This window comes from Canis aureus, chromosome 26 (genome assembly GCF_053574225.1).
Source record: "Canis aureus isolate CA01 chromosome 26, VMU_Caureus_v.1.0, whole genome shotgun sequence".
Taxonomy (NCBI): domain Eukaryota; kingdom Metazoa; phylum Chordata; class Mammalia; order Carnivora; family Canidae; genus Canis; species Canis aureus.
The window spans coordinates 27,615,328-27,642,012 of NC_135636.1; the positions used below are offsets into that span (position 1 = coordinate 27,615,328).

Genomic DNA, 26,685 nt, shown 5'->3' on the forward strand with positions numbered 1-26,685 from the left:
GCAGAGCTTTCTGGGCTCCACCCTGTTTCTGATTTTGTTGTCTGGAGTAGAATCCAAGAATTCTATGCTGCTGGTCCAGGGACTGGGCTAGTGAATGAGTTTCTAAGCCTTGGATCTCAAATCAAGGGACTGGAGCCTTTGAGTTCACTTAAGGCTTGAGGTCTGAAACAGCCACTTGACAGCTCTTGGGGAGTTGATCAAGATGGCTGACTCCAGAATGCCAGGGTTGCTTCTCCCAGTTCTCCACACCTTTGGATTCCCTTGCACCTGGTTCCACTGTCCCCAGTTGTCCTGTCTCAATTAAGTTGGGACTGGTTGGAGTGACCCCATGATTTTTTTTTTAAAGATTTTATTTATTTATTCATGACAGACACAGAGACAGAGGCAAAGACAGGCAGAGGGAGAAGCAGGCTCCATGCAGGGAGTCGGACGCGGGACTCGATCCCCGGTCTCCAGGATCACGCCCTGGGCCAAAGACATGGCCCCATGATTCTAATCTAGCTCCCTGTGGCGACAGCTCTTTGGGTGGGGCATATACCCATTGCTGTGCAGTTAACTTGCGCCAGCTAGGCAGGTGCCAAATCCCCTGCCCCAACCCATCCTGCCATAGTCCTGTCGCTAGGTCTAGCATTTGGTCAGGGACAAGGAGGCAATGAAGATGTCCATGCCTCTCCAGAGGTTCATACTGGTCAGCTGATGCAGACAGAGGGAAAAGGTTGTGGGAAAAAGTATGCACATGTGATGGGTTGCTTGGAGTTAAAATAGATACAGCAACTACATGTGCCTCAGTTCTTTCAAATTGTTAAGAAAGGCTCTAACACTGGCCACCTCCATGACAATAGTTGTGTACCTTATTAGATACTGGAGTGGAGGATGAGAAACTCTTCTTCACGTTCCAGTTGCCATGGTGAGACTGTTGGCAATTAGCAAGTGGGTTGGCACTCCTATGAGGTGTTTGGGCCCCAGGGACCTCAACTGTCCTATTAAGCCATCTTGGGTACAGTGGCTCACCAAATACCAGGACAAGATGAAGCAAAATAAACAGCCCCGGCCTCGAAACCCCAAGAGAGGAGGTGGACTATCTCTCCAGGTGAGGGGATCTTGGGTGTCTCAGTCTGTGAGGCAGGCCCAGGGTTGACTTTGGAGGGGCTGTCAAGGCAGCTCTTTGTTTTTGCAAGATGGGAGTTTGGATCTACATGATCCCAGGTACAATGCAATAGGGAGGACATGAATCCTCCCTATTCTTAACTTGTGGATGAGGTTAGGTAGGCCTTTTCTGAATCAGTCTTCTATAGCCTGGGGCTGTAGTCGGGGAGATTTGCATCTCTAACAGGTAATGACTTCAGGTCCTGCCTGTTTCCTAGGGCTGCTGTGAAGGTTCAGGGCATGAAGTGGGTAAAGAGCTTTGCCTGGTGCATGGCATGCCATAAACCCTCATGTCTTCTATGGCATTGTGCTAACAAAAGCCATTAGTCAATGCTGTGTTAATGCTTGGGTGCTGGTGGTGGTGGCATCCAGTGTTTATTCATGTTTAATAACATCTTGAAGGGCAGCACAATAATCTCTCAGGTGTCTCCCTGTAGCTGGGCTGATGCCAACTGTAGCAACAACAGCATCTGATGTGTTCATCATTGCACCCCATGTCCTGTTGGGGTCTCCTTGGTCCTTGATAGGGAGACTGGGTGGGTGTGGCTTTGGCATTTGCCACCCCCAGAGGCCTGTAGAAGGCATCTTGGTGGGACTGGTCCACAGCTGTTTGGCGGGCGGGAGTGGGGGGCAGGGTGGGTTGGGCAGTCAGTGTTAGCTGTACAGGGTCTCCTACCCTACCTTTGTCCCTCTAGTTTACCAGCTAATTTTTTTTTTTAAGATTTTATTTACTCATGAGAGACACAGAGAAGCTGAGACACAGGCAGAGGGAGAAGCAGGCTCCATGCAGGGAGCCCAATGCAGGACTTGATCCCAGGATCCTGGGATCACGCCCTGAGCCAAAGGCAGACGCTCAACCACTGAGCCACCAGGCATCCCAGCCAATTGCTTTTTGAATGATCCAGTGTTCAAGGCCTGTACCTGGTCCTTGATGACTCTTTGCACCCCTGCTGGGGGTCTGCCCACTAACTTGTGACCTTGGGGGTGCTCCATATCCACTCGGTGCCTCAGTTTGCCAAGTGTGAAATGAGGATGATAATATCAACCTCCTAAGGCTGACCTGTGGATCAAATGATTCAAGGCATGTGAAGCATGTGGAAAAGTGCTTGTAGGTAGCAAGTCTTGAGTAAATGGTAGCTGCTCTGTTGTTACTGGTGGAGAAGCTTCCTAGCAACCCCGAAGTGAAGCCCTGATTACCATGATTTCTAGGAAGGGAACTAAGACTCCGAGAGGTCCCATAACTTATCCAAGGCCACCCAGTCAGTGGTAAAGGAGCTGTAAGTCGGAATCTGTTCTGTGAATCCGAAGTAGTCTATTTCTTCTTGGTCCCAGCTGCACCTATTTATTTTGGTGTGTATGTTTGTGTATGTGTGTTCTGCTGGAGTTTGTTTTTGTTCTGCTAGAGCTTGAAATTATCTGCTGCCCTTTGCAGCCTGGGGTACAATTTGCCTACCTTACTTGCTCTCCCTAATTACCTTCTTCCAACCTACCCCCCATCTCCTTCCTTCCTTTCTGCCTTTTCTCCTTTTTTCTCCTTTCTGAGATTTTTTAGTGTAAAATTTCAGATTTACCAAAAAATTGCGAGGATAGTACAAAGAATTCCTAAATACCTATCACCCAAATTCCTCAAATGCTAACATTTTGCCACATGTATTTTGTCATCTTTTTTTTTTTTTTCTGAATCATTTGATAGCAGGTTAAGGAGATGATGTCTCTTTTGCCTTTAAATCCTTCAGTGTGGGATCCCTGGGTGACTCAGGGGTTTGGTGCCTGCCTTTGGCCCCGATCGACTGGGCCTGCTTCTCCCTCTGCCTGTGTCTCCGCCTCTCTCCCTGTGTCTCTCATGAATAAATAAATAAAATCTTAAAAAAATAAAATAAATCCTTCAGTGTGTATTTCCTAAAAACCAAAGCATTCTTTTACATGACTACAGTACATGTATCACAACAGGGAATGAACATTCATTTACTTCTTACCTAATCTGTAGACTATAAGTTTTTTTTTTAATTTTTTTTATTTATTCATGATAATCACACAGAGAGACAGAGGCAGAGACACAGGCAGAGGGAGAAGCAGGCTCCATGCACTGGGAGCCCGACGTGGGACTCGATCCCGGGTCTCCAGGATCACGCCCTGGGCTAAAGGCAGGCGCCAAGCCGCTGCGCCACCCAGGGATCCCTATAAGTTTTTTTTAAAATATTTTATTTATTTATTCATGAGAGACACAGAGAGAATGGCAGAGACACAGGCAAGGGAGAAGCAGGCTCCATGCAGGGACCCCGATGTGGGACTTGATCCAGGGACTCTAGGATCATGGCTGGAGCCAAAGGCTGACCCTCAACCACCGAGTCACCCAGACGTCCCTGTAGACCGTAGTTAGATTTTGCCAGTTCAAGATGTCCTTATTGAGGAAGAGAAATAAAGATCTATGTTTTCTAGTCTGGTTTCCATTCCAGAACCACACATTGCACTTGGTTATATTTAATTTTAATTATTATTTTTAATTTTTTTATATTTAATTTTTAAAACTTAATTGCGAGGGGCACCTGGGTGGCTCAGTGGTTGAGCATCTGCCTTTGGCTCAGGTTGTGATCCCCGGGGTCCTGGGATGAAGTCCCACATTAGGCTCTTCATGGGGTACCTGCTTCTCCCTCTGCGTATGTCTCTGCCTCTCTCTTTGTGTCCCTTATGGATAAAAAAAATATAATCTTAAAAAAAAAAAAGTCTTCACAGCTATTTCTCCTGCTGGGTAGAAACTTACTACTCTCCGGCCTTTTGCAGTCAAGGCCTTTTGCTAGATAACCTTGGCTAGCCCCCTCCTGAAGAAGGAAAGTAGACTCTAAGCAGATCACGTGCCCCTTTCCCATCTCTTTGGGAGCAGATCCTGGGAGGGAAATGAGTTTTATTTTGGAGACTCTTACTCAGAAAACTTAGGTGACACCCTATATTCCCAGAATCAGGTCCAAACTCTAGTCTGGCACTTGAGACTCTACTTGGCTTGGCTTTCTTTATTTGTCTCATCCCCCCACACTAAGGCTCCCCGCCCCCCAACCAAAATGGCCTTTAGGTAGTGCTGTCAACTAACTGACATTATTGAAATATTGACATTAATCGAAAGAGATTCAGAAACCACTAATATTTATTGAGCACCTACTATGTGCTAGGAGTGGTCTAAGAACTTTATATACATCTCATGTGATTCTAACTCCTAGCAGGGTCAGGATTTGAACCCAGACTTGCTGGCTTTGTTACTAATGAAATTCACCTAGCCTGTTGCAAATTTTATGTCCTCCTATATAAAATGGGGGTACTTTACATTGCCACAAAGCACTGGTGAATATTTTTACTCAGTTACCCATTCTTCCTATCAATTCCCTCTGATGCTGATACTACTATTATTGCTGTAACCATTAGGCTATTGGGTTCTTTGCTGTATCCTCTTGTTTGCCCTTTCCTACTCTAAACAGAGTTAGTTGTTGGGTTAACATTTCACCTTTTAGGGCAGCTTTCTTCCTTTCTTTCTCTTTCTTTCTTTTTTTTCTTTTTAAGATTTTATATATTTATTCATGAGTGACAGAGAGGCAGAGACATAAGCAGGCTCCATGTAGGGAGCCCGATGTGGGACTTGATCCCGAGACTCCAGGATCATGCCCTGAGCCAAAGGCAGATAGATGCTCAACCGCTGAGCCACCCAGGCATCCCAGGCAAGTTTCATCTTTGGGAAGCCTTCTCACACTGCTCAGGGTTCCTTATGATGTACTCTTAGAGCACTACATTGGAGACAAGTAGCATTCTGGTGGTTAAAATATTGAAATGCCACCAGACTGATTGATAACTCCTGCTCCCCGTGGACTTTGACAACCAATTGGGTAAGACTTCCATCTGGAAGGAGGCCTCCAGGACCCTATTTCATTCAATGTAGGTGCTGTCACCCCTGCCACACATTGCTCCTGCCTAGCACTAAATCTGATTCATAACTTTCTTTTTAATATTTTATTTATTTATGAGAGACACATAGAGAGAGGCAGAGACACAAGTAGGCTCCATGCAGGGAGCCCGATGTGGGACTCCATCCCCAGACTCTGGGATCACATCCTGAGCTGAAGGCAGACGCTCAACCACTGAGCCACCCAGGGATCCCAGTCTGATTCATAATTAAACAGTAATTGGAGCCATCGGTTTTGTCCTCTGCCTCCCCTGCCAGACTGGAAACTTTTGTTTATTTTTATTTACTTTTTAAAGAAGATTTTATTTATTTTGTAGAGAGAAAGAGAGGGAGCACAAGCAGGGAGAGCAGCAAGAGGGAGACGGAGAAGCAGGCTCTCTACTGAGCGGGGAGCCAGATTCGGGTCTCCTTCCCAGGACTCTGGGATCATGACCCGGGCTGAAGGCAGTTGCTTAGCCGACTGAGCTACCCAGGTACCCTTATTTATTTTTAACTGCTTATTTTTTAGGATTTTTACTTTTAAGTAATCCCCTATACTCAACATGGGGCTTGAACTTAATAACCCTGAGATCAACAGTTGCAGGCCCTATCAATGAGCCAGCCAGGCACCCCCTATACTGGAAATTTTAAAAGCTGAGAGGCTCTGGGCGCCCGGCTGGCTCAGAGGGTACAGCATGTGACTTTGATGTCGGCTGGGGAGACCCATGTTGGGGGTGTAGAGCTTACTTAGGACACACACACACAAGCTAGAGGCTATGTCTGATTTTTGCTCACTATCAAATCCCTAGATTCTGATTGACCAGGGGAAATAAATCTTTGTGGAACACATGAATAAATGACATCTAGACAAAGACCCCGCTCAAGACCTTGGTCTGCTGTGATGCTGGGCAAGTCAGTTGACCTCTCTGAGCCTCAGCTTCCTTTTCTGAAAAGTGGGTGTAACCATTCTTTCAGCAAGTCGGGCAGTGGGACACAGGACTGAGAAGATCCTCGCTTCTGCGAGACTTAAGGCCGACAATAAAGCCATAGACGGATAAACAAGATGACTTCACAGGTACTAAGAGGAAACTAAACAGATGACGAGGTCATTACGGCGTGGTCACAGAATGTGCCTCTAAGGTGACTTTTAAGTCTTTCCTCAGAGCGCCTATCAAGTATCTTTATTATCCAATAAACCCTTTTTTGTAGAAGTTCATTGCACAGCCCATTTTCCTGGCTCCTGAGGTGGAGATTTTGCAGCGGGACCCCGCCCTGTAGGAGGAGTCACAGCCGGCCTGGGGCGGGATCTCGTTGGCTTCCGCAGGCCACGTGGTTGGGCTCCTCAGCCGTCGATCATTGGCCGGGCCCCGCCCCCGGCGCGCGGCGAGTCCCTCTCTATAAAAGGAGCCGGCGCGGAATGACGAGCCCGTACGTCGGCGCGTAACGGGGGGGTGCGTGTGAGGTCATCGCGCGGGCGGGCGGGCGGGGTCGGGCGGTTTGAACGAGACGAAGACGGAATCGAAGCCGGGCACAGGCAGTGGACGCGGTCCCGCCGAGAGCCGGTAAGCCGGCCAGCGGGCACGGGGCGGCGGCCGGGGGGACGGCCGGGTGGGCCTCGGGCCGGGCGGGCGCCTGCGGGCCTCGCGGGCCGTGCCCGGGCCGCTTCCCACGGCCGTGCGGATCGGGCCGGGTGGGGGAAGGGCGGGGCCGTGACCCGGCGCGCGCGGGCTGGGCTGGGCTGGGCTGGGCTGGGGGCGCGCGCTCAGTCCTGCCGGGGGCGGGGCTTGGGGCCGGAAGTGGGGGCTGCCCCTGGGCGGCGTGGGGCTTCAGGGCCGCGGCCTGGGTGCGGGGCTCGGACGGCGGTGGCTGGAGGTTCCGGGTTGGTCGGGCCCGGGTGGTGGGTGTGTGTGGTTGAAGTGAGAGCTGCCGAGAGCTCTGGGGATCCCCACTGTAGGAGGCGGTGTCGCCTGATGGTCAAGAGTTTGTGGTTTTGAATTCAGGCCTGTGTTCATTCCATGCTGTGCGACCTTGGGCAGGTGCTTGAACCTCTCGGCCTCTGTTTCTTCATCTGTAGAACGGGGACGGTGGTAGGACTGCAGGAAGCTCTTATCACAGCACGTGGCAAGAAAGTAAGCCGGCTCAGTGGACTGCTTCCTTTCTTCGCTGGGTATTCGTTGAGCGCATAAATGCTGGGCGCTGTGCTGAGCAAAGGCCTGTCTCCATGCATCTGCATTGTGGTGAGGAGACAGATAGGAACTAAGACAATGAATACCTGGGCAAGATAATTTCGTATAATTACTACGAAGACAATATAACAGGGTGATATGAACAGTGCTTTTCCCATCCCTGCTTCCAGCTCCCCTGAGGTGCTTCAGGGCAGAGTTTGGTCTCTCCCCCATTTTAAGGATGAGGATCCTGAGGCCCTTTGAAGGGAAGGTACACCAGGCCTGGCATTCACTTCCCTGTTGGGGCGCTGTAAGATAATAATAGCAGTTCTTTGCTAATTGGGCACTTGCTCTGTGTCAGGCACTGTGTTAAGTGCTTGATGTGGCATTGTATCATTTAATACTACACTATCTCTAGGAGATCCTATCCTCATTTTACAAATGAGGCACTGAGACTCTGAGAAGTTATGTGATTTGCTTCATGCTGTTCAGCATTTGGCTGAAGCCACATCTGTGTTCTGAGTCCAGGCTTTTTTTTTTTTTTTTAAAGAATTTATTTATTTATTCATGAGAGACACAGAGGCAGAGACACAGGCAGAGGGAGAAGCAGGCTCCATGCAGGGAGTGCGACATGAGAGTCAATCCCAGGACTCCAGGATTACACCAACCGCTGAGCACCTAGGCTGCCTCTGAGTCCAGGCTATTAACGTCTGTATTATGCTGCCTTTCTTGAGAGCTAGTGTGTTTCATACCAATCTGCCTTTGGTGGTGGTGTGTCAAAGTGCTTAGCACAGTTTCTTGCACATAGAGAGGCTTCAGACATGATGTGCTTTTCACTGACGTGTTTTCACTTAGATTCTCATTTAATCCTCACCACCGCCTTGTGTGGAGTATATTGTTCACCTTTTACAGGTGAGCTATTTATGATCCAGAAAGGTGAGGTGTTTACTCAGGGTCACATGGCTTTTTTTTTTTTTTTTTTTTTTTTTTTGGTGGTATCTCCCGCTCTATTTTTCCATAGGTATCAGTATGGTGCCTAGAAAGTAATAGGGTGCCTCTCAGCCAGCATTCAATCATAGTGGGTTTGAGAACATGCTAGGAGAACTGCTGAAGGAGGAGAGATACCTGGGGAGGTAGGTAAGAGAGCTTTTTTAAAGGCAATTGAAACCTGGATCACAGAGCCTTTTATACACACAAATGTGTGCTTGCATAGTTGGCATGGGTCTTCCGTTGAGGTCAAGCAATGGAATCTTTATGAAGGAGGAGTAAGCTGTAGCTTGCTGTAGCTTTGAGAACTAGACTGTTTTGACTGCCTGGAAGAGCCAATTAATTGGTTGAGTCAGTGGATGTTTATTGCATATCCACAGGGTGTCTAACCCCATGTCTTCAGTGGCTGCAGAGTTTGCGGAGCACAAGGGACCAGGTATTAATGTACTGCTAATGAAAGAGTTTTAAATTATATGATGATGAAAGGCCATTAACGTTTTCTGAGCTGGGGTGTGGTCAGGAGACACACGTGGCTTAACCAGCTGCTTACATTTTATGGTAGCATGACCCATACAATACCCAGTGTATGTACGAATGTCACCAAAATAGATTACAAGAGCTGAGCCTGGAGCGTGTTTTTTGTTTGGATATGTCTCTCCTTGGTACCTGGTAATAGTGTTTTTCTTTTCTTTTTTTTTTTTTTTTGGTAATAGTGTTTTATACGCAATATGCATTTCATTTATTCATTGAGGGGTTTTAAGCAAGGGAGACTTGATCTGATTTGTGATTCAGAAAATTCTTGTGGTTGCTGTGTAAGGATAGTTTGAAGCACCGAGATTAATTTGAAGGCTGCTGCAGTGGGTCTGGATGATACAGCAGGTCTTGGGCACTGTTTTTGGTACTGGAGATAGAAGGATGAGTGGTACTAGGTCCCTCCCTGCCCTGGATCATGTTTGTTTAATGATACCACACCAGGTATTTCATGTGCCTTATCTCATTTAAACCTCACCTAATAATTTTTTTTTTTAAAGATTTTATTTATTCATTCATGAGAGACACAGAGAGAGGCAGAGACACAGGCAGAGGGAGAAGCAGGCTCCATGCACTGGGAGCCCGACATGGGACTCGATCCCACGTCTCCAGGGTCGCGCCCTGGGCCAAAGGCAGGCGCCAAACCGCTGCGCCACCCAGGGATCCCTCACCTAATAATTTTTAATAGGTAGCATTAACTCATAAGATGACTGAGGTATACTCAAGTAACTTGCCCAGGGTCATACAGTGAAAGAGTGACAGCCTCACACTCAAACCGGGTTGTCTTGGCTTGAAATCCTCAGCTTTTTTCATAGAGCAAATTGCCTCCTGGCCCAAAACTGGTCTGGGAATGATTCAGAAATGAGAGATAATGACAATCCAGTGTGATAATGCCTATCTAGAGGTTTGAATGAAGTGCTGTGGGAACAATTAATTTCCCAGTGGAGTCAGGAACTAAATTGTGTTGGCTTCTTGTATGAAATGGTTTTATCATCTGAGTTTAAAAATGTAAGAGTGTTGTTGGTTTGCTTTCTGAAAAACGCTTATATAGATATAGTTTTTCTGTCTTTGACAGTATCCTGCCAACTGGAAAACAAATAGCTTTTACCCACTATGTGCAAGGCACTGTGCCATGTGCTGTGGGGGGGATGGGTGAATGTGGGATGTGAGGGCATAGACCTGATAAGTTATTTATCTTGCCAGCCCTCAGTCATCCCACTTATAAAAAGATTGGTTGGGTAGATCTGTCTCTTCCAGCCCTCACATTCTGTATGACTCATGAGGCTTGCAGGAGATGGGTGTGGGAAGACCAATTCATGTACTAGACACTACGTGGATGGAAGGAAGTGCCACAAGAGTGATATCTCATGATGGCTCCAAATCCTAACATGATCTGGTGGCTTCTTTTCCTACTTCTGTTCCTGCTCTCCTCTTGCTTATTGGGCTTACAGCTACCTTTCACATCTTCATGTGGCTGCTTCTTTCTGATTGTTAAGGTCAGATGTCAACCCAAACTTTACCACATTCCCCACCTCCCCATTTCCTAAATGGTTGATATGAAATGATATTTGTTTGTTCATTTGACCCATGTCAGCCTTCCATTACTAGAATATGAGCTACCTGTGGACAGGCAACTTGTCTCTTTTGCTTAACCATTTCCTTGGCCCTACAACAGTGCTTGATAAACATTTATTGACTGAATGAGGATGATGATGGCATCCACATTTAATAGCATTTTAAGCTACTGTGTTTCTCTGTGTTTTGAATTTGCAAGCCTAGCAGAACAGTGAGGGGCAGCATTTTCTAGTGGCAGGGAAAGAAAGTGGCTGGCGAGGCTGAGCAGGTTTGGATGCCAGTCCTAGGCAGGGCTTCTAGGTTGAGCTTCTCTTTCCTCACCTCTCATTCTCAATGAGGAGAATGAGGTGAACCTTGTGGAGAGTTGTCAGGGTAAATGACAAGTGTCTGTAAAGCTCCTCGGATGTCTTCCTGTTCCCAGGTGGTTCAGGAGACCATTATTAGTACCAAGGACCCTTCACTGTAAGGTCATTTCCCACCATGTTCGTACTTAGGTTTTTGAAAGCTTATTTACTATTTTGATTTTAAAAGTGGATATAGTCTTTAAAAAAAAAGTTGGAAAATAGTGGAAAATATAAAGAGGAATTAATAAAAGCCCACCATCTGAAGGAAATTCTTGTGAACATTTTGACATGTCAACGGATAAGTTTTATGAACAGAGAACATGTTTGTGTGTTGGCCTCCTTCATAGAGCATTGAGTCATCTCTTTACATAGTGTCTCTGATACCTTAAAATTTAATACTAATCATATTAGAATGGGGCTAATTTTTAGGCTGGCAGGGGTTGGGCCATTCAGTTAGGGTCATGCTTATGTGTGGCAATCCAAGCTCATGACTGGAATCCTAGTGATTTGGCCTCTTGGGGGTAGAAAGTAAGCGTTTAAAAATTGAGCCTACTACAGGTTTGTTCTGGGTTACTGACTCCAGGAAATGTTTCCTCTCCCTTGCATGCCTAATAATGTGAGCCCTTCTCTTTTCCTCACATGCTGTAGAAGATGGCAGTGAACGTATACTCAACGTCCGTCACCAGTGATAACCTAAGTCGACATGATATGCTGGCCTGGATCAATGAGTCTCTGCAGCTGAATCTGACAAAGATTGAACAGTTGTGCTCAGGTAAGAGAAATCCACTAGATCATTTTTCCAGGAAAGCCTGTAGGTTTTTCAGGAATGCACAGGCCTGTATCTGACTGCAGAGGCCACTGGTTTAGGTTCTGTGTCAAGGCTGCCTCATTTCCTTCTTTCAGCCTCGCACCAGTTCCTCTTCTGGAAGGAACTATGCTAAGAGAGTGTGCTTCTGGCCCACGTACCACCATCTTTAAATTCTGAGGCCTGCCGCTTAGCCCAGTTTCTCCATCTGCACTCTTGTGCATCCAGATTTTTCTTTTTTTTTTTTTTTCAGATTTTTCTTTTTTTTAAAGATTTTATTTATTTATTCATGAGAGACATGCAGAGGGAGAAAGCAGGCTCCATTCAGGGAGCCTGATGTGGGATTTGATCCTGGGACTCCAGAATCACCCCCTGGGCTGAAGGCAAGTGCTAAAGGGCTGAGCCACCCAGGGATCTGGAGTGCATCCAGATTTGAAATGTTTTATTTGAGGATGACAGTTGTAACAATTCTAGATTTATTTATTTATTTATTTTCTGTTCTAGTTTTATATTAGTTTTATCAGTGGCATGTTTTATTCCCAAGTAGGACAAGACCAAAGTCAGGCAAATGCCATGTCAGCCACAATTTTATTGAACTGTTTTTTTTTTTTTTAAGATTTTATTTATTAAAAAAAAAAAAAAAGATTTTATTTATTCATGAGAGACACAGAGAGAGAGGCAGAGACACAGGCAGAGGGAGAAGCAGGCTCCACACAGGGAGCCTGACGTGGGACTCGATCCTGGGTCTCCAGGATCATGCCCTGGGCTGAAGGCGGCACCAAACCGCTGAGCCACTGGGGCTGCCCTGAACTCTTGTTTAATAAGAATTTAGAGAGGTAATGACTTAAAACAAAAACAAACTTTTTTTTTTCTGTGTATACGAATTGATATTTAAAAAGTTAGGAAGAAGAAAATAAGAATTGTTGGTAGTTCTAGTATTCAGAGAAAGCTGCTGTTGGGATATTTTCTTTCACTTTTCTGTGCACATATATATTTCTGTATATCCCAGCTTTTTTCACTTAACTATATTGTGAATATTCTCTAGTGTCATTCACTATCATAAAAATAACTTATTTTTAATGGCTATGTGCTATTTCTGTGGATATGCTGGAGTTGTTTATTAATCTTCCTGATTTGGGGACATTTATGTGGTTTCTAATTTTTCCATAGTGATTTCTAGAATAGAAATGGAGTTACTAGGTCAAGGAGTATGAATTTTAGGTTCTTGATAATTATTTTTCATAAAGATGTTACTGGTTTCTATTTCCTCTAAAGACTTCTTGTCTCACCTTTTGCGGGTTCTGCTGACTGTCTTAACATGATAAGGATTGTGTTGGGATTACCAAAACTGGGTCTACCACAGATAGAGGTGGGGTCAAGAATATACCAGAAGGATGAGATATGTATCCTGCTGCTACTTCAATTCTTCTCTTGTCTGTGAGAGAGAATTAGAATTGTTCCTGGGTGTAGCAATAATGGTCATTTAATTGAACACTTAGGTACCAGGGTCATGTAAATACTTTTCCAATATGGCTTCATGCAATTCTTACTATATACCTACATGAGGTAGAGATGTTTATTAACCCTAGTTTACAGATGAGGAAACGGGCTTAGAGAAATTGAGTAACAAGTTCCGGGCTATACAACCAAGAACAGAATTGAGACTTGAACCTTTGTACAGATCAGCAGCTGATGTTCTTCAGTTCCCATGCCTTACTCGCTCTCCACGCTATTCCTTTACTGGTGCCATTTGGATTTATTTATTTATTTACTAATGATTTTATTTATTTATTTTGAAAGATTTATTTGAGAGAGAGAGTGGGGATGAGCAAGGGGGAGGGGCAGAGGGAGAGGAGGGGAGAGAAAAAGAGAAAGAGAGAAAGACTCTCTGCTGAGTGGGGGGCCAGACAATGAAGCTTCATCCCAGGACCCTGGGATCATGACTGGAGCCAAAGGCAGATACTTAACTGAGCTACCCAGGTGCCCCTCTGATTTTATTTTGTCTTATTTTATTTATTTATTTTTAGAGATTTATTTATTTATTCATGAGAGACACAGAGAGAGGCAGAGACAGACAGAGGGAGAAGCAGGCTCCACGCAGGGAGCCCGATGTGGGATTCAGTCCCAGTACCCTGGGATCATGCCCTGAGCCAAAGGCAGATGCTCAACTGCTCAACCAGGTGCCCCTATTTTATTTTATTTTTTATTTATTTATTTAAGATAGGGCGAGTAAGAGAGAGACAACATCAGCTTGGGGGAGTGGGCAGAGGGAGAAGCAGTCTCTCTACTGAGCAAGGAGCCTGATGCAGGGCTCAATCCCAGGACCATGGGATCATGAACTGAACTGAAGGCAGACAGCTAACTGAGCCACCCAGGCCCCCATACTTCCTTTTTTTTTTTTTTTTTTTTTTTTTTTTACTTCCTTATTTTATAGCTGGGTCCTAGTCTTGCTCTTCGTTTCATTTGGTCATCTTGTTATATCCCCTGTGAGGTTTAATCTCCACTTGCAGATGGTCATGGGGAGGCTCCATGCGAAGTTGTATAGTGAAACTATGGTGCCCATGTGTCATGATAGTTTCTCATTAGTTTAATTGTAGCAGGGCACAGGTTAGTTGTAGGCACAGGTTGTTAGCCTTAGATTTGTGCTGCCTTCCCCCAGTTTGTTTCCTCAGTCCCATCATTACATCCCCATTTGTTTGAGGCTCTTAAAGCACTTGTTTGCCCTGTGATTTGTGACTAATACGGGGATGAGGTCATCTCACTTTTCATTGGAGCTAGCTTTTTCACCAGTTTTTTCCCTAAAATTTGCCTCTTCCATAAATATACTCTGAAATATATTTTACTTAATTGCCAAATTAGACTTTTTTTTAAGATTTATTTATTTTTAGAGAGAAAGGGAAAGAGCTTGTTGGGAGTAGGTGGGGGAGGGGCAGAGGAGAGGGAGAGAGAGAAAGACAATCTCCAGTAGACTCGCCACCAGGCTTCATCTCTTGAGATCATGACCGGAGCTAAAATCAAGCATTGGGTGCTGACTGAGCCATCTAGGTTCCCCTAAATCTCTTCAAGTGTAGATAAGTGGTAATGTGTATGATCTGGCTCCAGATTTAGCTCAGACAGGGAGCTATTGTGGATAGTCAGGACTGGGCATGGAGAGGCTTCAGTCTGCTCTGAGCCATGTGATTTTAGATGAGTCCCTTAATGTTCTAGTTTCTCTTCTGTAAACTGGGGTAGTAGGACTAAGCCTATCTGTTAAAAAAAAAAAAAAAGCTCTCAGATATTGATTCTGTGCCAGACCCTGGAAATGAGTATAGATCTCTCAGGGAAGTGTGCAAATGCTCATTTTACAGATGGGGAGACTGCTTGTGGGGCACAGCTTATGCATTACAGAGCCTGGTTTTGAACCCAGATCTTTCTAACAACAGAACCTACACTTTTTCTGCTGCATACATGCTCTATCTTTTTTTCTCATGTCATATCTTTTTATTTATTTTTTATTTAAAGATTTTTATTTATTTATTCATGAGAGACCCAGAGAGAGAGAGAGAGAGAGGCAGAGACATAGGCAGAGGGAGAAGCAGGCTCCATGCAGGGAGCCTGATGTGGGACTTGATCCTGGGTCTCCAGGATCCGGCCCTGGGCTGATGGCGGTGCTAAACTGCTGAGCCACCCGGGCTGCCCATGTCATATCTTTTTAAAAGAAGCATTTGGAAGAGAGTTAAACAGATGTAAATTACATACAATTAAATACAATGATATTGTCTCATTAAAAATCCCTGTGAAGAATTTCAGCCTTGCAAGCTGCCTGCCATTTTTCTTATCTCGGATAAAGTGCTTTTCTCCTGCAGGACACTTAACTGTGATTTGTAAGCAAACTTTTATTCATTCATAGCTAGTTTTCCTCTGAGAGTTGTACGTGACTTCTCTCCAGGTATGTAGATGGTTGTGTTATGTCTCACATTGATGTTTAGAAAACTAGGTCTCCATTTTCTGTATGAGACCAAACAGGATGAGCTGCAGACACTATGTCCCTGGAGAAGGCCTGCTGCCAGGGGATTGGAGTCCTAGAGAAGGTGAGGTTCCTCAGATCCTTGCATTTTCTGAGGCCTAAGCAGCATCCCAGTAGCCTTTAACACTGGTGCCTGGTTCCTCCCGGTCTTACCTCTGATGAGCAGAGGATCAAGCTGACTAGAATTTTCTTTTTTTTTTTTTTTCTTTCTTTTTTTTTTTAATTTTTATTTATTTATGATAGTCACAGAGAGAGAGAGAGGCAGAGACACAGGCAGAGGGAGAAGCAGGCTCCATGCACCGGGAGCCCGACGTGGGATTCGATCCCGGGTCTCCAGGATCACGCCCTGGGCCAAAGGCAGGCGCCAAACCGCTGCGCCACCCAGGGATCCCTGACTAGAATTTTCTATGATACATGAGTCTTGAAGGATAGGAATAGGTTTTTCACTTGTAAGAGTGATGCTCTGAGGTCCTACACTATTAATGTGCTGGTTGCCTATGAAACGGCTGAGTTTTGTCAGCATTGTGAACCTTCCCAGTCCCGCCCAGGTCTGCACGCCCCAAAAGTAAAACAAGCCTTTGCTTGGCTTTTGTGAGGTAAGGTGAGGATAACTTTCAGTGACAAGTTGGCAGTTTGTTTCAAGATTCATTTCCATTCCATAGTCTCCCTGTTTTTGAGAGCTAGTCATCGAGTATTTTGGAACGGTAGTCTGAAGGAAAAAACCCTCTCATTTGGATGAGAGATTGCTTGTATCAGAAAAGGGATGTGGTTGCTTTTTGTTGACCAGTCTCTATTCCCTCAGTTCCATTTCATATTCAGGCCCTCTGTGTGTTTCCAAGGGCCCAGCACGGTACTTTCAACCTGTAGAGTGGCCCTCACTGTGTGTTCTTAGCTCTCCCTTGTCTTCTTGTCTTCTCCCCTCCAGCCTGGCCTTCATAGTTCCTGTGCTGCACAGAATAAGAGAGGTGTGTAGTGTGCAGACACTTCGCTGGCAAATGCTAGATTTCCTCTTTCCTCAGCTTGTTGTAGGAGCCCTTGAGTCAGTCTTGCTCGTGCTGTTCTGAGTGTGGCCACATCTCTAGCCAGGCCTCCTCTGCTTCATTTTCTTCTCAGGTTGTTACCTCCCTTTTCCAGATACTCCATTTTGGGCCATGATTCCACAATTCTTTCAGTGTTGCAGGCTCCTAAAGAGACTAATTCACCAAGCTCTATATGTCTTCTGATGGGTGTTTTGGATCTAGCCCTTTCTCCATTTGCTCACTGCTGGCACAGCGGTTGCCTCACCAGGCACGGGTTCGTTCCCCTGTCCCCACTCTCTGGCACCACAGTAGTATGCAGCCTTTCTTTCTTTTTTTAAATGTTTTTTTTTTTTTTTAATATTTATTTATGATAGTCACACACACACACAGCGGGGGGGGGGGGGGGGCAGAGACACAGGCAGAGGGAGAAGCAGGCTCCATGCACCGGGAGCCCAACGTGGGATTCGATCCCGGGTCTCCAGGATCGCTCCCTGGGCCAAAGGCAGGCGCTAAACCGCTGCGCCACCCAGGGATCCCAGTATGCAGCCTTTCTTAGAGACCATTTTTATTGAGTTACTCTTCCCAAAGAAGGATCTCTTCCAACTTTACCTGACTCTTAAAGCACCTCCTTGGTTTTTCTTTGCCTTAGTTAAAACAAAACAAAAGACAAGGAACTTTTTTTCTAATTATAAGTTATTAGGATTTACAAAGCATATTAAGAAAACCATAGTCTGCTCTAATATCACAGTTTTGTGGGAGTTGTTATCTTTTAGATGTATTTTGTCCCCTAATTATAGCTTTATTTATTGAGTATTTATCATAGGCCAGTTGCTTTCCAAAGTGCTTTACATATATAACCTGGAAGGTAAGGACTGTCATTTCCATTTTATAGATGGAGAAACTGAGGCATAGGGAGGTTAAACAACTTGCCCAAGGTCATTTCTTTCAGCTGTACTTTGAGTATTTAGCTATAATTGTTAGATATAATTGACATATGCTGTATATACAATTCTTATTTTTGAATATATTGAACTAACTGAAGGTCTGAAAATGGTTTAAAATTCAAAAGGAACAAAAAGATAAACAGTGAAAAATTTCCTCCTTAACCCTGTCAGCCAGCCACCCAGTTTCCTGCTCCAGAGAGAGCGTATGTATAAGCAAAAACATCCATCCATATTTTGTGTTCTTTTTTCCCCTTTTTTACACAGATAGTAGCATTTTTAATATGCCAGTGGGTGTTTCATATCAGTGTATCAGATGCCACTTTCCTTTCTTTTTTTAGGCTATGTAGATTCTAATTTCCTTGGAGAGCAGTCCCCTATGTGGACATTTGATTTCTTTCCAGTTTGTTGCTCTTATAGATCGTTAGGTTAAGTAACAAGCACATGTATGTGCCTGGCAGTTTTGTTTCTTGCTTTTTTAAAAAATTTTATTCATGAGAAAGAGAGAGAGAGAGAGAGAGGCAGAGACATAGGCAGAGGGAGAGGCAGGCTTCTTGGGAATCCCAATGAGAGACTCAGTCCTGGGACCCCGGGATCACACCTTGAGCCGAGGGCAAATGCTCAACCATTGAGCCACCCAGGCATCCCTGTTTCCTGCTTTTAAAAAATTGGAATGGGGGCACCTAGGTGGCTCAGTGGTTGAGCATCTGCCTTTAGCTCAGGTCATGATCTTGAGATCTGGGGATCAAGTCCCGTGTTGGGCTCCCTGCAGGAAGTCTGCTTCTGTCTCTGCCTCTCTGTCTCTCATGAATAAAAAAATCTTAAAAAAAAAAATAAGAGTAGGGATTATTTTTCCCATGTTAAAACATCTTGAGGCTGATTTCAATTTATTTTTTGAAAGAGAGAGCATGAGTAGGGGGAGTGGTAGGGGGAGTAGCAGATTCCCTGCTGAGCAGGGAACTGGGTGTGGGACTCAATTCCAGGACTCTGGGATCACTACCTGAGCAGAAGGCAGACGCCTAGCCAACTGAGCCACTCAGGCAACCCTTGAGGCTGATTTTTAATGACTGCATTAGTGATTCCTCATAGCTCTCTATTTCCAAATTTTATTCATCTTTTAAGATGACTCAAGCCTCACCTATTCCCTAAAGTCTGAACATGCTCACATTTTTTTTTTTTTAAATTTTTATTTATTTATGATAGTCACACAGAGAGAGAGAGAGAGAGGCAGAGACACAGGCAGAGGGAGAAGCAGGCTCCATGCACTGGGAGCCCGACGTGGGATTCGATCCCGGGTCTCCAGGATCACGCCCTGGGCCAAAAGCAGGTGCTAAACCGCTGCACCACCCAGGGATCCCCATGCTCACATTTAATAGTCAGTGTGTTTCCTGTGTGTTGTGTTAGAACTTGAGAGCTCTACACCTGGAGTCTTCTGATGGGGAAGTGTCTCTTATGTGTAGAATGTTGGCTACAGCTTTCATCTAATTCTCAGGGGTCTTTTGACCTGAAAGAGTTGAGTGCCAGGGCACTTGGGGTATTGTAAGCTTTTGGAGCAGGGGTTGCATTATGCCCTTGCAGCACAGAATTTGGTAAGGCGGGGCCACAGCAGTCAGTGAGGCTTGGTAGGTGATCAGTAACATACAACTGGTCCTGCCCTGCATCTGTCTGCATCCTCAGGCCACGGATTATGTGGGCCCATTCTGCCACAGATCATTGGGTCAGCAGCCATCTGAGAGGAACCCTGCTTGTGTTGTCAGCCTTTGTTATTAAGGCAGACTGGAAGGCAGGCCCCTTTTTAACCTATTCTGTAACTAGTTGGGACATTTATAGGAGTTTTCAGCCCTTTTGTGAAAAGCAGCTGATAGATTTTTTTCATTTCTTTTTTTCTTTTAAGGATTTTATTTGAGATCGTGTGTGTGTGTGTGTGTGTGTGTGTGTGTGTGAGAGAGAGAGAGAGAGAGAGCACAGGGGAGAGGGAGAAGCCGACTCCTTGCTGAGCAGGGAGCCTGATGTGTGGGGTTCAATTCCAGACCCTGAGATCATGACCTGAGCTGAAGGTAGATGCTTAACTGACTGAGCCACCCAGGTGCCCCAGATTTTTTTCTTTTCAACATTTGCTTTTTTTTGTGAGTGTTCTGATTTTTTTTTTTTTTTTAAGATTTTATTTATTTATTCATGAGAGACACGGAGAGAGAGAGAGGAGCAGAGACATAGGCAGAAGGAGGAGAAGCAGGCTCCATGCAAGGAGCCCGATGTGGGACTAGATCCTGGGACTCCGGGATCACATCCTGAGCCAAAGGCAGATGCTCAACTGCTGAGCCACCCACCCAGGTGTCCCTTTTCTGTGTTCTGATTTTTTCTTTTTTTTAAGATTTTATTTATTTATTCATGAGAGATGCAGTGAGAGAGAGAGAGAGAGGCAGAGACACAGTCAGAGGGAGAAGCAGGCCCCATGCAGGGAGCCTGATGTGTGGGACTTGATCCCAGGTCCCCAGGATCAGGCCCTGGGCTAAAGACAGCACTAAACCGCTGAGCCACCAGGGCTGCCCTATAGATAGTAAAATGGCTATTTTTATATTTATATGAAGATATTTAATTAATTAATTAATTTTTAAAAACTTTGACAGATGTCCATTTCTTCTTTTTTTTTTTTTTTTAAGATTTTATTTATTTATTCATGCGAGAAAGAGAGAGGCAGAGACATAGGCAGAGGGAGAAGCAGGTTCCATGTAGGGAGCCTGATGCGGGGCTTGATTCCGGGACTCTGGGATCACGCCCTGAGCTAAAGGCAGACACTCAACCGCTGAGCCACCCAGGTGTCCCAAGAACTGTGGTGATTCTTTTTTTTTTTTTTTTTTTTTTTTAAGAATTGTGGTGATTCTTAAAGCAAGCTTTTTTACTGAGAAGCAGATGACTGCTGTTTTTAAGTGGCTTTGATTGACTTTTGCTGGAATTCAATGGATGGCTTGAGAATAGTGTGTATTTAGTAAATGCACATTATTTTGCTGTTCCAGAAAAACATCCTTCATGTGTAAAGCAGTGCTGTGGGTATAGATGCCTAATAGATTATCATCTGTGTATGCACGTACACATGTTTTGAATTGATTTGTACACATCAGGATCCAAATGAGCTATACATTACAATTAATAAATTATGACTTTAAAATCTCTTTTAAAATATAACGGGAGGGGATCCCTGGGTGGCGCAGCGGTTTGGCGCCTGCCTTTGGCCCAGGGCGTGATCCTGGAGACCCGGGATCGAATCCCACATCGGGCTCCTGGTGCGTGGAGCCTGCTTCTCCCTCTGCCTGTGTCTCTGCCTCTCTCTCTTTCTCTCTGTGTGACTATCATAAATAAATAAAAATTTAAAAAAAAAAATTAAAAAAAAAATATAACAGGGGGGATGCCTGGGTGGTTCAGCAGTAGAGTGTCTGTCTTTGGCTCAGTGTGCGATCCTGGGGTTCCGGAATTGAGTTCTGCATCGAGTTCCCTGTGAGGAGCCTGCTTCTCCCTCTGCCTGTGTCTCTGCGCCCCCCCTCCCCGCCCCGTGGCTCTTCACGCCCCAGACCAAAGTTAGACGCTCAACTGCTGAGCCACCCAGGTGTCCCACAAACTACCCTTTAAAAAGATATTTTATATATTAGAGAGAGAGAGAGAGAATGAGTTGGGGGATGGGGAGAGGGAGAAGCGGACTCCCCGCTGAGCAGGGAGCCCTGATGCAGGGTTCAGTCCCTGTTAGTTTGTTAGAGAAACTGGGTCATTGTCCTCTAGAATTTAGGAAGCTATTAGTGTCCCTCTCTATCTATCTATCTATCTATCTATCTATCTTTATTTATTTATTTATTTATTTATTTATTTATTTATTTAATTTATTTAATTTATTTTAAAGGTTTTATTTATTCATAAGAGACATGGAGAGAGAGGCAGAGAGACAGGCAGAGGGAGAAGCAGGCTCCACGCAGGGAGCCCGATGTGGGACTTGATCCCAGGACCCCGGGAAAAATGCCCTGAGCCAAAGGCAGATGCTCAACCGCTGAGCCACTCAGGCATCCCAGTATCCCTATTTTAAAAATATAAATATTGCTAATTCAGTGCCTGGTACTTAGAATTTTTTCAGTATATTTTTGTTGGGTGAGGAAGTAAATCAGGCACCTCAAAAACCAGGCTTCTACTTTCTGATGCTTCTTTCTACTCAGAATGTTTTTGATCATTGAAGTGCTTCTGCTCTTTGCATTTTTCCAAAAATAATGATAATGGCACTGTTTATGCTAGAACTGGCAGGGAGCCAGATTGGTTTGATTTAAATTAAATTGAATATGCATATGATGGCAGTCTCATTCTACAGAACACCTTTTGCTTAGTCACTGGATTTCTTGCCTCCTTCCCTGGCTGTTTCCTTTGGCACATTAGCCCTGCAAGGGCAGTAAGTGCAGTGAAGCCTGCCCTGTATTAGGAGACTGTAGTTCAGTAGGCATTAGAGAAATAACATTCATGGAAATTTTAAACACCAAGAAAATACTTCTTAGGAACGGAGATGGGGAAAAAATGGGCTAGTGCGGGGAGGGAATGGAATTGGAAAGCAAATGGGATGAGATATATGTGATAATTTTCTATAGTTGCCTTTAAAATAAAATTAAATGGAGGAACACAAAAATTTCTTCTGTTTAACTTTGTTTATAAACTGATAGGTTAAGTTTATTTAGACGTGTAAAACCTCAGGGAGACAGACATCTAAGAAAAACATTTATTTAACCTCGGTCAGAGGATAGATCTTTGAAATACTTGGGAAATCCCTACTGCCAGTGGGCAAGAGGATGTGTCCTTGCAAAAAATCAGACGAAGTCACTTGTTTCCCTTTTTTCTCTTCTAGGGGTTTTTCTTCATAGTGATTTTACTGTCATGCTAGTTTCTTACAAAGTTTAAAAATTTCCTAGAAACATTTCTTCTCTCCTCATCACAGGCTTCCAAATTGGAGGTATGTTAGATTTAGCTGAAACCAGTCTTGTTATAGATTTTGAGAAATGATTTTGACATTAAGTGGTAATGAAGCTTTGGGTTTTATAGGTCCACATTATTATTATTTTTAATTTGTTGTTGTTTTAAGTAAACTCTGCCCCCAACATGGGGCTGAAACTCATGAGACAAAGATCAAGAGTCGCATGCTTGGGAGGCCTGGGTGGTTCAGCGGTTGAGCATTTGCCTTTGGCTTAGGTCATGATCCTGTGGTACCGGGATAGAGTCCCGAATCAGGCTCCTCGTGGGGAGCCTGCTTCTCCCTCTGCCTATGTTTTTGTGCACCTCTCTCTCTCTCTCTCTCTCTTCCTCTGTCTCTCATGAATAAAAAAATAAAATCTTTAAAAAAAAAAAGAGTCCCATGCTCTACTGATTGAGCCAGCCAGGTGTCCCAGTATAGGTCCACTTTACAACATTTTATATTCTATGTGGGTTAAGTAGGTTTGGGTAGAAGTTCATCCTGCTTTATTTATTTTAAAGATATTTATTTACTTTGGAGAGAGAGTGCAGGGCTGGGGAGAAGCAGGGAGAGGGATAGAAAGAATCTCAAGCCAACTCTGTGCTGAGTGTGGAGCCTGACTGAGGTTTGCTCTGTCTCATGACCCTCAGATCATGACCTGAGCTGAAATCATGAGTGAGATGCTCAGAGCCACCCAAGCACCCCAGTTCATCCTGCTTTTTTAATAATAGTATGTATGTATGTATGTATGTATGTATTTATTATTTCCAGCAAAAGTGGCTCAACTTTATTACAGGGAAGCTAGGGAGGAGCAGGGCAAGTGAGGGTCTCTGTTAGGAACTGCCATCCTGAGCAGGACTGCCAGGCTCCAGGTCTGTCTGGAAGGCAGGAGAGGATCAGCGTCCTGCTTCCTTTGGTCCATCATGGGCCCAGGGGTCCAGGCCCTCACTACTTGGGGCCAAGGTAGGAAACGGCCTTTCCTGTTTTCTCCAGGGTTTCCAGCAGAATGTCCATGCTGTGCTCAAGAGTTGATGCAGACCTTCTTGTTGGACAGGTCAATGTCAAACCCACCTCCTCCCAACTTGTTGAGCACCCGACTGACTGCGTTAGAGCATCCTTCACATGTCCACAGAGAACTTGTGCTTCGGCATGACTGTGGATGGCTGGTGGTGGTGGTAGTGGCTATAGCGGCGACGCTTCTAATAATAGTTTTTAATGTCCTAAGTGTGTGTATTATTCTCTTGTTCATTCAGGGGCTGCCTATTGTCAGTTTATGGACATGCTATTCCCTGGCTCCATTGCCTTGAAGAAAGTGAAATTCCAGGCTAAACTAGAGCATGAATACATCCAGAACTTCAAAATACTACAAGCAGGTTTTAAGAGAATGGGTGTTGACAAAGTAAGTAAATTTTATTCTTTCCTTTGGTTGTTTCTTAATTAGTAACTGTTACTAAGGATGTAGATGCTGGCTTGTAATTTTGGACATTTTCTACCCCCTGCCTCACCAAGTTATATCATTATCTTTTCTCCAGGTAAAATAGAATTTACTGGGAGCAGCATTTCCCTGTACCCTCCAACCCCCAGTTCCCTTGCTGTCTTCTTCCTTTATTTTGAAGTTACTAGTATCTGGAGGAATCAGCCTGTAAAACTATACTCACAATTTTTCTTTTAAAAATAATGTTTGACGTTTATTAATTTGAGATCCAATCCTTCTTATCTCTGGATTTACTTCTGTAAAGCATACCATATGGTAGAATAAGTAGTTCTAATAGAGAAGATTCTAAATACTTGATTTTTATAGTAGGGTTCAAGGAAGATCCCTTATGTGTGCTGGCAAATTCCCTTTTGCCACTAACGGTATTTGAAAATACCAGAAACATAGTCTACCAAGCTTCATTAGGACAAATACTATCTTTGATTTATTTATTTATTTATTTATTTATTTATTTATTTATTTAAATTTTTATTTATTTATGATAGTCACAGAGAGAGAGAGAGAGAGAGGCAGAGACACAGGCAGAGGGAGAAGCAGGCTCCATGCACCGGGAGCCCGATGTGGGATTCGATCCCGGGTCTCCAGGATCGCGCCCTGGGCCAAAGGCAGGCGCTAAACCGCTGCGCCACCCAGGGATCCCTTATCTTTGTTTTAGTAAATAATGTATTATGCAAAATTAAGTATTTCCCCACCCTATTAGAATGGTTTCTATTTTTTTTTTTTTTAATTTTTTTTCTTTCTTTTTTTTTTTTTAAATTTATTTATTCATGATAGTCACACGGAGAGAGAGAGAGAGAGGCAGAGACACAGGCAGAGGGAGAAGCAGGCTCCATGCACCGGGAGCCTGATGTGGGATTTGATCCCGGGTCTCCAGGATCGCGCCCTGGGCCAAAGGCAGGCGCCAAACCGCTGCGCCACCCAGGGATCCCTTTTTTTTTTTTTTTTAAAGATTTTATTTATTTATTAAGAGTGAGAAGCGTATGAAGGGGAGGAGGAGCAGAGAATCTCAAGCCAATTCCATGCCGAGTGTAAGAGCATGATGTGGGGCTCAATCTCAGGACCCTGAGATCATAACCTGACTCAGAATCAAGAGTTGGATGCTTAGCTGATTGAACCAGCCATGTGCCCCAGAATAGTTTATTCTTTTTTTTTTTTTTTTTAGATTTTATTTGAGAGAAAGCACGAGCGCAGGGGGTGGGGGAGAGGGAGAAGCAGGCTCCTGGCTGAGCAGAGAGCTCGATGCAGGGCTGAATCCTAGGACCCTGGGATTATGACCTGAGCCAAAAGCAAGACACTTAACTGAGTAAGCCACTTGGGTGCCCCCAAAATGGTTTATTCTTTTAAGCCATTTATTGGGGAAAACGTTTTTTAGTAAAGCTTGTAATCACCCCTAAGTTATCTTGCTGGTGTATCTGGTCTTTATTTACTTTATTTAGTCTTTTATTTTAGTCTGTATAATATATGAAATATGCTTTTGTATTGAACGAATATCATTTAGGCACCAGTCATAGTTTAAATTAGATATAGTTTATGTGCAGTACTTTTTCTTTTTATAGAATTGTATTTTATTTTAAGAACAAGGAAAATTTATAAAGCATACAAGAGCAAATAGTGTGGTGATCCTTTATGTACCGTAAGGATTATCAAAGCATGACCAGTTTTTTTCCATTTCCCTTAACCTTATCTGTTGTACTCCCAGATTATTGAGAAGTGAGTTCCAGATAACATTTTGTTAATAAGCATTTCAGTATCATACAAAATAATTTCTTAAAATTGTATTTATTTGCTCCAAGGGGTGGATATAGTTCAGAATATTACATATATATATATATTTTTAAAACATTCATGACTATATTTTCTTTTTTTTTTTTTTAAGATTTTATTTATTTATTCATGAAAGACACACAGAGAGACACAGGCAGAGACACAGGCAGAGGGAGAAGCAGGCTCCATGCAAGGAGCCCGATGTGGGACTCGATCCCGGGTCTCCAGGATCACACCTCGGGCTGCAGGTGGCGCTAAACCGCTGTGCCACTGGGGTTGCCCCACATATATTCTTTTTTATAAAAATACCATTGCAGTTAGAATCCTAGAAGAGTTAAAGATAGTTAAATTCTGGTGAACAGTCCAATAATTTGAGGTAATACCTGATAACAGGTATCCTTGTACAATAAAAAAGTTGACAGGGTTGTATTTTAATGGGATTGGAAGTACTTGAAAAACATACCATTTTGTAGAAATCTGGGACAGGTTTATGTATCTTGACCTGTTTTTTTATTTTTAAGATTATTTATTTATGCATGAGAGACAGAGGCAGAGACACAGGCAGAGGGAGAAACAGGCTACATGCAAGGAGGCCGATATGGGACTCAATTCTGTTCTGGGACTCTAGGATCATGCCCTGAGTCAGAAGGCAGACGCTCAACCACTGAGCCACCCAGGCGTCCCTTGACCTATTTTTAAGACAGAATTTTTTTCCCCTTTTTTTTTTTTTCTGGATGAATTTTTTCCCCCAGCTTTATTGGAATGTGATTGACAAGACAGATACCTGGGATTGGTTTGTGCTCTGGGCTTCATTCTTTGTGACAGGCACTATGGCAGTGTAGGTTGCATGTGAGATTTCCTCTTTATAGTGGAATGACATGTCTTACCATGTGTTTGGATGTGTGTATGTGACTAATATATGATACTTGTTCTTTTGCATTTCTGATTCCTTTTGATGGACTGGGAGGGGGGTTGACAGGTCTAAGTACTGTGTGGAAAGCAAATGAATG

General features: G+C 44.2%; 1 protein-coding gene and 1 pseudogene across 2 annotated transcripts in view; one reads left to right on the forward strand and one right to left on the reverse strand.

The window, feature by feature from the left end:
• Positions 1-6,483: 6,483 nt before the first annotated feature.
• Positions 6,484-26,685, forward strand: part of MAPRE1 (microtubule associated protein RP/EB family member 1) — a 33,833-nt gene continuing 13,631 nt past the window's right edge. Inside the window, exons 1-3 of one of the 2 annotated variants that reach the window (XM_077872733.1) lie at positions 6,484-6,633; positions 11,322-11,445; positions 23,670-23,815. In XM_077872733.1, coding sequence (XP_077728859.1) covers positions 11,325-11,445; positions 23,670-23,815 — 267 coding nt within the window. In that variant the 5' untranslated portion in view covers positions 6,484-6,633; positions 11,322-11,324. Of the gene's footprint in view, positions 6,634-7,057; positions 7,201-11,321; positions 11,446-23,669; positions 23,816-26,685 lie in introns of those variants that run through there. The other variant, XM_077872732.1, reaches the window with a different exon arrangement.
• On the reverse strand, positions 23,364-23,567 carry LOC144298189 (copper transport protein ATOX1 pseudogene; annotated as a pseudogene).